The 12,307-nt window shown below is 44.3% G+C and overlaps 1 protein-coding gene across 5 annotated transcripts in view; it reads left to right on the top strand.

The window, feature by feature from the left end:
• TNC (tenascin C) overlaps positions 1 to 12,307 on the top strand; it is a 118,248-nt gene that overhangs the window by 87,752 nt on the left and 18,189 nt on the right. For all 5 annotated transcript variants that reach the window (XM_054997614.1, XM_054997613.1, XM_054997612.1 and 2 more), the window contains 5 exons: positions 666 to 809; positions 7,982 to 8,101; positions 9,151 to 9,294; positions 10,627 to 10,757; positions 11,975 to 12,107. In XM_054997614.1, coding sequence (XP_054853589.1) covers positions 666 to 809; positions 7,982 to 8,101; positions 9,151 to 9,294; positions 10,627 to 10,757; positions 11,975 to 12,107 — 672 coding nt within the window. The remainder of the gene's footprint in view (positions 1 to 665; positions 810 to 7,981; positions 8,102 to 9,150; positions 9,295 to 10,626; positions 10,758 to 11,974; positions 12,108 to 12,307) is intronic.

The raw sequence follows: 12,307 nt of genomic DNA, 5'->3' as shown, positions 1-12,307 counted from the left end.
TTCCTTTAATGCCTGATCTCCCGGGCAGGTCTTAGCAATGCTCTTGCCTGGCTGGCTGGAATTCCCCATGCTGCAGATCAAGCTGCATTTAATCCAGGGGCCCTATGATTTTATATGATTTTATATCATAGGCCTGTATATAAAATATGGCAGAGGCCAGGGCTGATTACTTACACTTGCAGGCAGAGCCCATGGCCAGAACCGACTGCCAGGATCCCTTGCTCCTCTTTCCATGCCATTGATCAACAGTGTGGCTGGCAGGGATTTAAAGAGCTTGTGTGTCTCCCAGCCCGTTAAACTACCACACTGCTACAGAGTTGATTAACAGTATGGTGAGACTATTGCGTTCTTGTCATGAACACCACTTGCACCACTGTCCAGCAGGTAGTGCCCATGGCCAGGTGCCCAGCAGGACCTGCTGCCTACTTTCTCTCAAGCTATAGATGAGCAGGCAGTGGGTCTGCAGTTGGTTAAACATCGACACTGGTACTTCAAGTATGCCAGTTAATACAGCTTATTTGCACACTTTATCATATTATACATCTGTTATTTGCAAACTTCAACTATGGACATTCATTTTTATTAGCCCATTATTTCTGATCTTTGTCAGCTGTGAAAATTCATTTTTGGGAGCTCTTCATTTGCAAAATCATTTTCAATTCCAGGTACCCCCAAAGTTGTAACGGTCGATGGAAGCAAGAGTAGAACCAATCTGGTAAAACTTATTCCGGGTGTCAAGTACACTGTCAGCATCATCTCTGTCAAAGGATTTGAAGAAAGTGAACCTGTTTCTGGATCTCTGACCACAGGTATATATAATAGCTGATTCTCCCTCCTCCTCCCAAAATTAAAATCTTTTCAATAAGCAGCTAAACCAAGAAAGAATTGAAAAGATACAGCTTGTCTTGTCTTGCTTATCTGAGTCATTTGGTAGTAATGTAACTGCCGATTTATGCTTATAAAATATTGTAGTCTGAACTGTGTAGTCAGTACTGTCTACTCAGACTGGCAGCAGCTCTTTCAGGTCTTGGGTCTTTCACATCACTTGCTACCTGATCCTTTTAACTGGAGACACTGGGGATCAAACCTGGAACCTTCTGCATGCCAAGCTGATGTTCTAGCACAAATAGTGCAATCCTGAGCAGAGTTTCTCCAATCTAAGACAATTGATTTCAGTGGGCTTAGGCTAGAGTAACTCTGCTTAGGATTGTACTGTAAATCACTGTCCCATATTCAGTAACTCAGAGTGGTGTATATGGTTGACACCTCCATATGATAGGTTAAGCTGAAAGACAATGACTAGCCAGTAGAGATGTGCACAAATCAAAATACGAACCAAAGTTCAGCATGAACCGGGCCAGTTTGTGGTTCATGAATCTGTGGTTTGTCAGATCCCATTTCTGACAAACCGCCATGAACTTTAATCTGGTTCGTTTGGTTCAGTTTTTTTGGTTCATCACTGCAGACAGCCTGGTGCCGATCAATCAGTTACCGAGGCAACAGGGGATGGACTTCCTGCAGACCTTCTGCTGACCTGGAAGTGGCCTTCTGCTGACCCAGAAGTGATGATTTGCTGACCTGGATGTGACGTTTTCAAAAAACTAAATGAACCGGTTCGTGAACCGGGGTGGATTCATGAAAGTTAGTGGTTCGTGAAATGTGACGAGCCACGAACTGCATGGTTCAGTTTTTTTCCAGTTCGTGCCTATCTCTACTAGCCAGTGGTTCCCCCATGAGCTCCATGGTTTACTGGGAATTAGAATTCTGGTTTCCTAGGCCCATGTCTGACACTCACCATTGTTAGTCTGATAACACTATCGATGAACAAACAATAATGCAAAGAGTTGTATGCTGTATTTTTTAAATGTCACAAAGAAAAAAAGAGGGGGGAAAACATCTTAAAACAAGTATAACCAATCTAGGTCCATTTTAGCACAATATTGGATAGACAGTTTGAAATATATGCCAGAATCAGAGACCAAAATACCACTAATTGCTGGTATCTCAGAGTAGCCCCTAAGACTGTGGCCAGCTTTACAACCAATAATAAATCCCAAATCTTTTGTAACCATTCCTGTTTGTCTGGGCCAAGCTGTCCTTTCCAGTTATTGGCAAAAACAAGAAGTTTGTTTATCTTCTGCCCTGGCTTCTTCTCAGAAAATTATTCCAGTAGACCTTTGGGAACAAAATGTTTTATTATTTATTTTATTATTAATGTTCCTATTTTTATCAACTTTACAGCTGTTAGCACTGTGTTAGATCCAAAGTTCCGCAAGACGAGCAAAGTTTGTGGAATGGGATTTCCTGTGTTCTCCCCCATCCCCTAGAGTTAATTAAGCCACCAACAATTCTGCTCCTGGGGTGTCGCCCCCCCCCAACAGCATGAAGGTGAAGCAGGGATCTACAGAGGGAAGGGAAATTTAAAAAATCCTCTTCTTATCTGCTTCCAACAGAACTCCCATTCCACTGGCCTGAGAGATCTTACTCTGGCAGAAACACATTTTTGTCTCAGACCTCTTGTTTTAACTGGCATGTGTGTCATGTGTGATTACCACTTATACTACCTTTCATAGGTATCAGAGAATTTCCCCTATTCTGTTTCTTTAAGGTTCAGAAAATCAATCTGTTCTGTTTTCCACTTCTCTGAATTCTCAGTTTAATGGGAGAACTTCTAAAATGACTCCTGGAATTGGAGCATGCTATATTTACTATAGAGTTTATTTCCTTTTGTTCATTTGCATCCCTCTGGCTACATTATTGATGCACATATGTGCTTTGATAAAACACTGCAGAAAAGCAATCATGATCCATATACACATGCATATGGTTGCATCAAGATTCTTTCTTTGTGCTTGATCCATATATGTAGCCCTCTGCATCAGCAAAACACCACTCAAACAGAATGTTGATGCAACCACATGTAGAATTACATCAAGATTGCTTTATTTATTTTGCAAGGAAGGCAGAGCAATGGTGCTTTAGCACAATGGAACCAGGGAAATATGCTTAGCTTGTAGTACCTGTAGTACTATGATAATGCAAAACAAAGTGGAAGCTGGCAGGATTTTTCTGGCATGGGGGCAATAGACCATCACAATGTCATCTCTCCGATGAGAGATGTGAAAAAAATAAGAATTCCCCACAAGACTGAACAAAACTGTGCACACTGAAGAGCCACAGGTTGACAGAAGATAGTTTCAGGTGGGTAGCCATGTTGGTCTGCAGTAGAACATCAAGAACTGAATCCAGTAGCACCTTAAAGGTGAACAAGATTTCCAAGGTATAAGCTTTCGAAAGTCGAAGCTCTCTGAAACCTTATATCCTGAACATTTTGTTTGCCTTTAAGGTGCTGTGGGCTTGAATCAGGTTGAAAGAAGGCCATCCGCCCCTGACATGTTTTTTGCCTTCTGTTCAGTTGATTTCCCAGACTTGGTTCTGGATTTTCCCCCAAGGAACTTTTGGAACTGAGGAGGAGAGAAATGTGTCAGCTGAGAAAGACGGATGATACCAAGGCTAAAGCTTGCAGGCAATTTGCCCTTCAGAACTGGACTATAATCCATTTTGTTTTGTCTGAATGGCTTTGGAAGTCCTCCTCCATAATGGCCATTCTTTCCCATGGGGATAATAATTTGTTCACATCTACTGTGAGGAGATTGCCCCTTATATGTCTTTTATTTACTTCAGACAGCCAGAAAAGAAAAAAATTACAAGAGGTTGCTTAGGGCTGTTTGTTTTCTTCATGTAGAGCTGCAACTCGGGTCAGTTAAAGAGTCAAATATTGTCAGCTGACTGCCAAATATTTGACCATGGTCAAAAAAGATCATATATCCTGTAAAGCCATGAACACCCTTTGTGGAAATGGCTGCCTGCCCTTGTTGGTAGTATCATAAACCCTGTCAACTATTCAGAATCTGTGAAGACTCACTCAGCACATGGCAGTGGGGGGAGTATAAAACCAATCTCTTGCAATCTGCACCCCCAAATTCCACGAGTGAATTGGAGTCTTGCCCTAATCCCAATTCCTCAAATCTGGGCAACCCAGTTTGCAAGCTAGGCAATGGGTGTGCCCATAATTCAAATCAAGTGCACGAACTGTTGCACTATTTCCCTCTTGCTTTGCATCTGCCTCTGGCAACTGCTGTACAAAAGAGGGAGGAGGCTGCACGGGAGCATCTTTTGACCTGGTCATTTACCCAGGCTGGGGTTTGCCAAGGCTTTTTTCTCAGACAGCAGCCAAGCATGTTGGGGAGAGATGAAGCAAGTCTTCTGTCATAGTTGTGATTGACTCCCCCTCCCCCCCCCGACTGTGTGTGTCTTATGTGCCATCAAGTTACCTCCAACCAGGGCTTTTTTTCTGGGAAAAGAGTTGGTGGATCTCTCTATTATCACATGTGTGTGTGTGAAGCACACGCGCACCACCAGAAACAAGATGACATCACTTCCGGGAGTTTGCTGTGGCTCCCGCTGCTGGGCTCTTCGCCTGGCTCCACCGGGGGGTGGCAGCTGCAGTTGTCTCCCCGGGTGCCTCCTCCTCCCCCTTGGCAGCTGCCTCCACGAGCACCACTGTGAAGTTGGTGGGCAGGACGGGGGCCCTTTCCCTACAGAGCAGCTGAGGGGGGTGCACCCCACTGAGTTGCGCCTTCGTCGCCACCTCCAGCCAGCCACGCACCTTCTTCCTTCTCTCGCCCCTTGCTTGGTGCAGTGGCAGCAGTGGGAAGAGCAACAGGAGGGCGTCTTTCTCTTCCTTTCTTCTCCCTCCTAGCCTGCCTCTCAGCTAGCCAGGTGACAGTGGCGCCTCAGGAAGGAAGGTAAAGAAAGGGAAGAAGAAAAGACATGGAAAGAGAAAGGGAGGGAGGGAAAGAAAGAAGGAAGCAAGGAAAGAAAGAGAAAGGGAGGGAGGGAGGGATGGAAAGACTGGGGAAGAGGTTGGGGAAGCAGGTGGCCTGGGAGAAGCTCCACCCGGGAAGACGGCCCATGGGTCTTTGGGCTCCGGGGGCAAGGCCACCAGTCACATGATCTTTTTTTAGAAGTGCCGGATCTCAGATCCGGGGAGATCCTGCTGAAAAAAAGCCCTGCCTCCAACCTATGCTGATCCTATGAATGAAAGACCTCCAAAATGTCCCATCATTAACAGACTTGCTCAGTTCCTACAAACTGGAGGGCGTAGCTTCTTTGATTGAGTCAAGCCATCTTGTTTTGGGTCTTCCTCTTTTTCTACTGCCTTCCACTTTTCCTAGCATTATTGACTTTTCCAGATAATCTTGTCTTCTCATGATCTGACCAAAGTACGATAGCCTTAATCTTGTCATTTTAGCTTCTAGGGAGAATTCAGGCTTGATTTGATCTAATACCCACTTATTTGTCTTTTTGGCTGTCCATGGTATTCGCAAAACTCTCCTCCAGCACCACATTTCCAATTAATCAATTTTCTTCCTGTCAGCTTTTTTTACTGTCCCACTTTCACGTCCATACATAGGTGACTGGAATGCCCCCATTGACTAAAATAATGCAAACCTAAACAGTAGGGTGAAACGCTTGTGTCTGCAAGAGCTAGGGACTTCCTATATGGTATTTTTTAAAAAATGAAAACTAAGACTCTAGTCCACCTCTGGGCTAAAAAGAATACTGGGTAGTATCAGATGAAATCCAAATGAAGCCCAGAGAACAGCTCCATAAAATCACCTCAGTTTATTTTTTATTTGACTTCATGTATACCCCACCTTTTCCCCCACTGGGATCCAAATCAGCTTACAGCATTTTCCTCTCCCCCATTTTATCCTCACAATAACCCTGTGAGGTTGGTTAGGCTGAGAGGATGTGACTGGCCAAAGGTCACCCAGCAAGTTTCCATGGCAGTGGGGGAATTGAACCTGGGTCTCCCATATCTTAGTCCATCACTAGCCACTGCACCAGATTGGTCTGTATATATACAAAGCCTGTGCATGTACGACTTGTACACATATAGGCCCTGTACATAAACTACACACCCTGTATAGCCTACCAGGTTGGAAGGTTGGAGGTTGGAAGTGGAATGGCAGGCACCTCTCCCCTACTTCCCACAAAAAGTCTACAAGGATTCTGCAGGTCTGAAAAGGCTGCAATAGTCTTCAGATAGAAATGGCAGTTATAATGGGCTCTTGTTTCACAGTCCTAAAGGTCTGAAGGTCATATGCTTTAGAGTTATGTTAACCGCCCTCTCCATTTAAACGTAGGTAACCCTTGTTATTTCCAGAGATCTTCTACCTGCTCCTCTTCTAGTTAAGCCAAAAGGCAGAGGTTTTTCTACTGGCTACATGTTATAGCTGCAGTCTTAGGAAGGGTAACATGACAGGATGTTGGTGATGCTGAATGAGGTAATTGTGCACCAGCAGTCTGCAGAGTGATGCTCAGCTCCCAAGCGCTCAGGAATCAGGATTAGAGATGGGCACAATCGGCATTACGATAGAAAAATACCCACGATAATGGCGATCGCGCGATCGGGACCCGGCGGATCTGTGCCGTCCACGGCGACCGATCCAGCGTTCGGGGGGGGGGGTGCTTGATCAGGACTTGATTGGGGTGATCGGGCTTGGATCGGGAAGCCAGACACACAGGCACCAGCAATCTATTCCCCTGGCAACGAAGCTAGGGGAATGCCTGAGCTGTGTTTGCCCTCCTTCTGTAGCCCTGGAAACCCGAATGGAAGCCCAGCTTGCCTTGATCAATAGGGCTTCCTTCCAACCATGGAGCAGCAAAGCACTCACCAGTTGGGAGAAGACACCCAGGGGAGCGAGGGGGAAGGGGGTGTTCTGTAGCCATGGGCACTCCAATCTCATCCCTGCAAACCCTGAGAGGCAGCTCTGACGGCCAAACACAGACGAGTGGCCAGACCCCCCGCCCCCTGAGGGGAGGTGGCTCGCCACCGCCTCACCGTGCCCGCCAGGCCCGGTGGTCGCCACCACCACCCACCTTTCCACATAGCTGGGAACAGCGGGGCGCTCCTCCGCTTTGGCCTCCCCGATCCCCGATCCACGGATTGGAAGCAGGAGATGATCGGTGTGGATCGCTAGTTCGGGATCGTTGCTAGCGCCGATCCACGATCAGCTTGAGCAGTAATTTTTTTGGGATCGTGCCCACCTCTAATCAGGACCACCAAAAGGTGTACTGCGCTTGCCCATTTGCTCTGGAGTGATGTTCTGTAAAGCATCATGGAAGGGGAAATTAGACTCTGGATTAGGAGATAATCTTTCTTTCCTCGAATTATTTATAGCCCACTTTTCCACCATTAATGTTCAAAGCAGCATCCATGTGTAAATGAATGCAGGAACAAATCCAGAACATTAATCGATTATTTATATTGTGCCTGGCAATTTACAGAGTACCAGGTGAGAGTTCCCAGACCTGAAAAGATCGCAGTATAAAATCTGATGCAAGGGAGGCAACAGATGAAGGGGAAAATGGGAAGAATATGTGTTCATTTCAGTCAGACGTGTTTGCGCATAGTTTTAGTAGGGGAGGGGTTGAAATGAGAGATGTGTTCTGGGAAACAATTTCATGAATAAGAAAGAGAATGATGGAGCTGGATCAGCACTGAAAACTCGAGCGGGGAGGGAATGAACTATCAGCACAAGAGAGGAACAGGTCAAATGTTAGCAGTTTATGCTTTTAAATAAAAGAAAGCAGCTGGGAGAAGGAGGCTGCAGTTAGTGAGTGAATGATAAAAAGGTAGTCCCCATGTGGAAATTAGAGGGCAAGTTGTTCCAAAATCAAAATGCCAACCACAGAGTAGGCCTCATCTACAGCTGCCCTTAGTCCGTGTTGTTCTTGACAGGATCTTGTCTATTTGCTACTCTTGTAATAAACAAATGTTTAAAATACTTGCCTGCTTACTGATCGACAATACTTGGTCATCCAGTTAACCAAAGATGCAGCTTTTTAATTTAAATTTAGCAGTCCAAAACCAGCCCAACCTCACTGTGATATTCTCTGACTTTTTCCTCAGCTTTGGACAGCCCGTCAGGACTGGTCGCAGTGAACATCACAGACTCAGAGGCACTGGCTGTCTGGCAGCCGGCAATAGCTGCAGTGGATAATTACATAATTTCTTATGCTGCTGAGGGTGGTAAGTCAATAGCTCTGGGCACTTTATATGGGTCTGCCATCACACTATATAAAGGCATCACAAAATCTGATTGTTTGTTTACTTCATTTGTACCCTGCCTTTCTTCCCAATGGGGTCTCAAAGTAGCTTACGTCATTCTTCTTCTGTCATCCATTTTTATCTTCACACCCATCCTGTGAGGTAGGTTGGGCTGAGAGGGCGTGATTGGCCCAAGGTCACCTGCAAGCTTCCATGATGGAATAAGGATTCTAACCTGGGCCTTCCAGATCCTAATCTAACCATTATGCTACACTGGAAATGGTCACTATATATAAAATTAGATATTAGGGAATCTCAAATTTCGTATTTCTTTTCTTGTTTAAATCAAATTTCTTATCCATCAGGCCCTAAAGACTGGTAGTACCTGAAAGAAGCTCAAAAACATCCAGAGAGGCAGTCAGAATTGAGTTTCTAGCAAGAAAGATTTTGAATTTCTCATCCTTGCTTTTTTTCAGTTTTTTCAGTTCTGTTTTTCCCTTGTATGAATTAAACCCATGATATTTCTTTTTGCACTATTTTGTTTCCAGACACTATTTCCCCCCATTTTAAATAATTTGCATCAATTATTCTGCACATATATAATTCTACATGCATAGATAGGAGATAAAGTGCATATAAAAACTTGCTACAAATGAATCTGCAAAAGGAATAGCAAAAGCCTGTTACATTCCAGAAATCTGTCTTGAAATCTAGCTAGAGCCTTGCAAAGCCCTCCTCTGTAGACTCATCAGTATAAGCTAACTGGTTAGAAACTAGGGTTGCCAGCCTCCAGGTGGTGGCTGGAGATCTCCTGGAATTACAACTGATCTCCAGGCCACAGAGATCACTTCACCTGGAGAAAATGGCTGTTTTGGAGGGTGGACTCTATGGAATTATATCATGCTGAGGTCCTTTCCCTCCCCAAATCCTGCCTTCTCCAGGAATTTCCCAACTTGGAGCTGGCAAGCAAATATGATTACTGGTGCATCCAACAACTCTATTTTCCCTATTCTTTTTTTTTTGCTGCTTAGAGCCAGAAGTGACTCAGAGTGTCTCGGGCAACACTGTGGAATATGATCTTATTAACCTTCGTCCTGCTGTTGAATATACACTCAAGATCTATGCTGTTAAAGGACCCCAGAAAAGCACTACTGTCTCCACCAGATTTACTACAGGTACCCTAGAAGGTTTTGTCCATCAAAAGTTCCAAATGAAGCTAGGGCAGGAATTCTACACAGAATCAGGATCCCCAGAAGTGGGCCTAAGTCTGTGCAAGAGGAGAAGGCATGGATGAAAGTTTTTAAAAGACCACAATAGTTCTGCATGCATGCAGAAAACTCTTCATGATAAATTTCAGAGGTGGTGGGGCCATGGCTGAGAAGGCCCTGCTTTATGTCCGCTCAACAATCCTGTCTCACATAAGAAGAGAACTTTGTAAAGCACTTCTTTCTGCTCTTGTGGCTGGGGCTTTTATTTCACGGTGGCCCAGTGTTTAAATGATAATGGGGGCAGACAAGAAATGAAGTGGTTGCAAAGTCAAGATGTTTCATCTGGGATATGGCTTAGTGACAGAACACGTGCTTTGCACGCCGAAGGCCCCAAGCTCAATGCCTGATGTCTCCAGATAAAGGATCTCATGTAATAAGAGGTGGGAAAGATGCTCTGCCTAAGAGGTGGGAAAGATGCTCTGCCTAAGACCCTGGAGAGCTGGAGAGTAGGTGATAGTGAGCTTGAGGAACCAGTAGCCTGACTCGGTCTAAGGTGGCTTCTTGTCTCATGATTACATTGGAGAAGTGCTCTTGTACAGCACCTGCTTTGTACCTAGGAAGTCCCAATTTCCAGTTAATGGGTTCTCAAGGAACAGATGCTGGAAAAGTCTTTAGAGAGCAGTTGTCAGTCCCTGTACATTTCACTGAGCTAGATGAACCAATGGTCTGATTCAGTCTAAGACAGTTTTTACCTTCATCTAACCATTCTAAAATGAAAACCAGGTGTGGATTTAAAGACGATCGCAGATTTAATTTGAAATATACAAATATACTCATTTGGCTCCATCGAGCCCTATGAGGAAAGTCTGAGGGCCTTGGGAATGTTTAGTTTGGAGAAGAGGAGATTGAGGGGGGACATGATTGCTCTCTTTAAATATTTGAAAGGCTGTCATTTGGAGGAGGGCAAGGAGCTGTTCCAGTTGGCAGCAGAGGGTAGGACCCGAAGCAATGGGCTTAAATTACATGCACAAAGGTACCGGCTGGATATTAGGAAAAACTTTTTCACGGTCAGAGTAGTTCAGAGGTGGAATCAGCTGCCTAGGGAGGTGGTGAGCTCCCCCTCACTGGCAGTTTTCAAGAAGAGGCTGGATGAATACTTGTCAGAGATGCTTTAGGCTGATCCTGCACTGGGCAGGGGGTTGGACTAGATGGTCTGTATGGCCCCTTCCATCTCTACGATTCTATGATTCTATGATCTCCTCTGGCTGATGCACCCACATCTTGTTGGTTTTCTTCTAGGTCTTGATGCTCCAAGGGACCTCACTGCCACTGAGGTCCAGTTTGAAGCAGCACTATTGACCTGGAGGCCTCCCCGTGCTTCTGTTACTGGTTACCTCCTCATTTATGAGTCCATTGATGGCAAAGTCAAGGTAAGCACTCTTGCTCATATAGTGATATGCACTATATGAATGGACAGTATTCATTTAGGGACATTTCCAAATATCACAGTCTTACTTGTTTGACTCAAAAAATCCTTACTACGTTTTTGCTTCTGTTCCCACCCACCCCTCATTTATATCCTGTTTTTTTACATTCCTTTTTCCTGTTAGACATTTGCAAATTGAACACTATTTTTGTGCCAGTTGCATATAAATGTCAAGTAACATATAAACAGTGTAAAGATGATATACAAATGCCATAAAAGAAACAAATTAAGAATGCCAGTAATGAAAAACTGGGCGAAATCAAAAGACTCACAAGAACAACATGCAGGAAAAAAGAGCACATTGTACTCCCCCGAAACTGAAAATTCAAACAGCCTATGCCTCTTTTAACCATGCCCCATTACTGCTCTTGATTTTTTAAAAATGTGTTTAATGAATTGTAAGCTACCTTGGGGATTTTGGTGGGGTTAAAAGTGCACAGTATAATATAGTGATCAAATAATTTTTAAAAAAATATTTTGCCGTTATGTGTGAACCAAGCCATTTTTTATGTTTGTTCTTTCTTTTTCTCTTTCTTCACTGTCTCTCTCATCCTCCTCTTCATCTGTCATCCTGTCTTCCTTCCTTCCTTCCTTCCTTTCACAATGCTTAAGATGGTTAATAGCAAAGCTATTAAATCTTAATGCAAACTTGAGAAAGTGGGCTTCTTTGAAAAGGCCAGGCATCTTGCAGACAAATCAGGGCCGTGGGTGCTATTTTGGATGAGCTTCAAAGAAGTGCGATGATTTCTTTCAGAAACAGACTGGTTCTCCATTTGCTTCAATCACGCTTCTAAGGATGCCACAATAGTGAAAAAAAATCAGTGCTTAATATTTGATGTGCTTCAGACATGCAGCTGCATTTAGTGCATGTATGGGCCATATTAACTCCTGCCCAGCCTAGCTCTTAAGAGGCACCCATTTAGCATTATCACATGAAACATTAATTACCCAATGTACCATCTCATACTTCAGATGGGAGGTAGTGTGGGAAGGATTGAGCGGGAACTGCAGTGACCTCATCAATCATTGAAATTGTTTTCTTAAAGCTGCATGAATGATTTATCGAAGGGCAGCAGAATGTGTTAAAAATGTACGAGTTTTTTTTCTGTCTGTATGGTTCTTTGACAAAAAGCGGTCCTCCATTATTGATTCTCCCTGCAGGAAGTCATACTGGGACCTGAATCAACTTCCTACAGTTTGACAGACCTCAGTCCATCCACTCAATACACAGTGAAATTGCAAGCACTCAACCAAAACCTGAAGAGCAAGATAATCCAGGCTGTTTTCACAACAAGTAGGATATACAAATGGGAGGGGGTGGGCGGCAGCAGAGGGAATAGCAAGAGGGGAACATCATTTGGAAATCTCAACCTACTCCCCAAAATCTCTCCCTCCATTATTCTCTCAGCTCTGAGAGGCTTAAACAGACAGATTCCCCCATTTCCCCCTTGAATCACCATTGAGTTGCACTCATAGGGTTACCAACCTCTTGGG

Source organism: Eublepharis macularius, chromosome 14, assembly GCF_028583425.1.
Source record: "Eublepharis macularius isolate TG4126 chromosome 14, MPM_Emac_v1.0, whole genome shotgun sequence".
In the NCBI taxonomy this organism is placed as follows: Eukaryota; Metazoa; Chordata; class Lepidosauria; order Squamata; family Eublepharidae; genus Eublepharis; species Eublepharis macularius.
The sequence above is the reverse complement of the archived record's forward strand: the minus strand, read 5'-3'. Positions and strand labels throughout refer to the sequence as shown.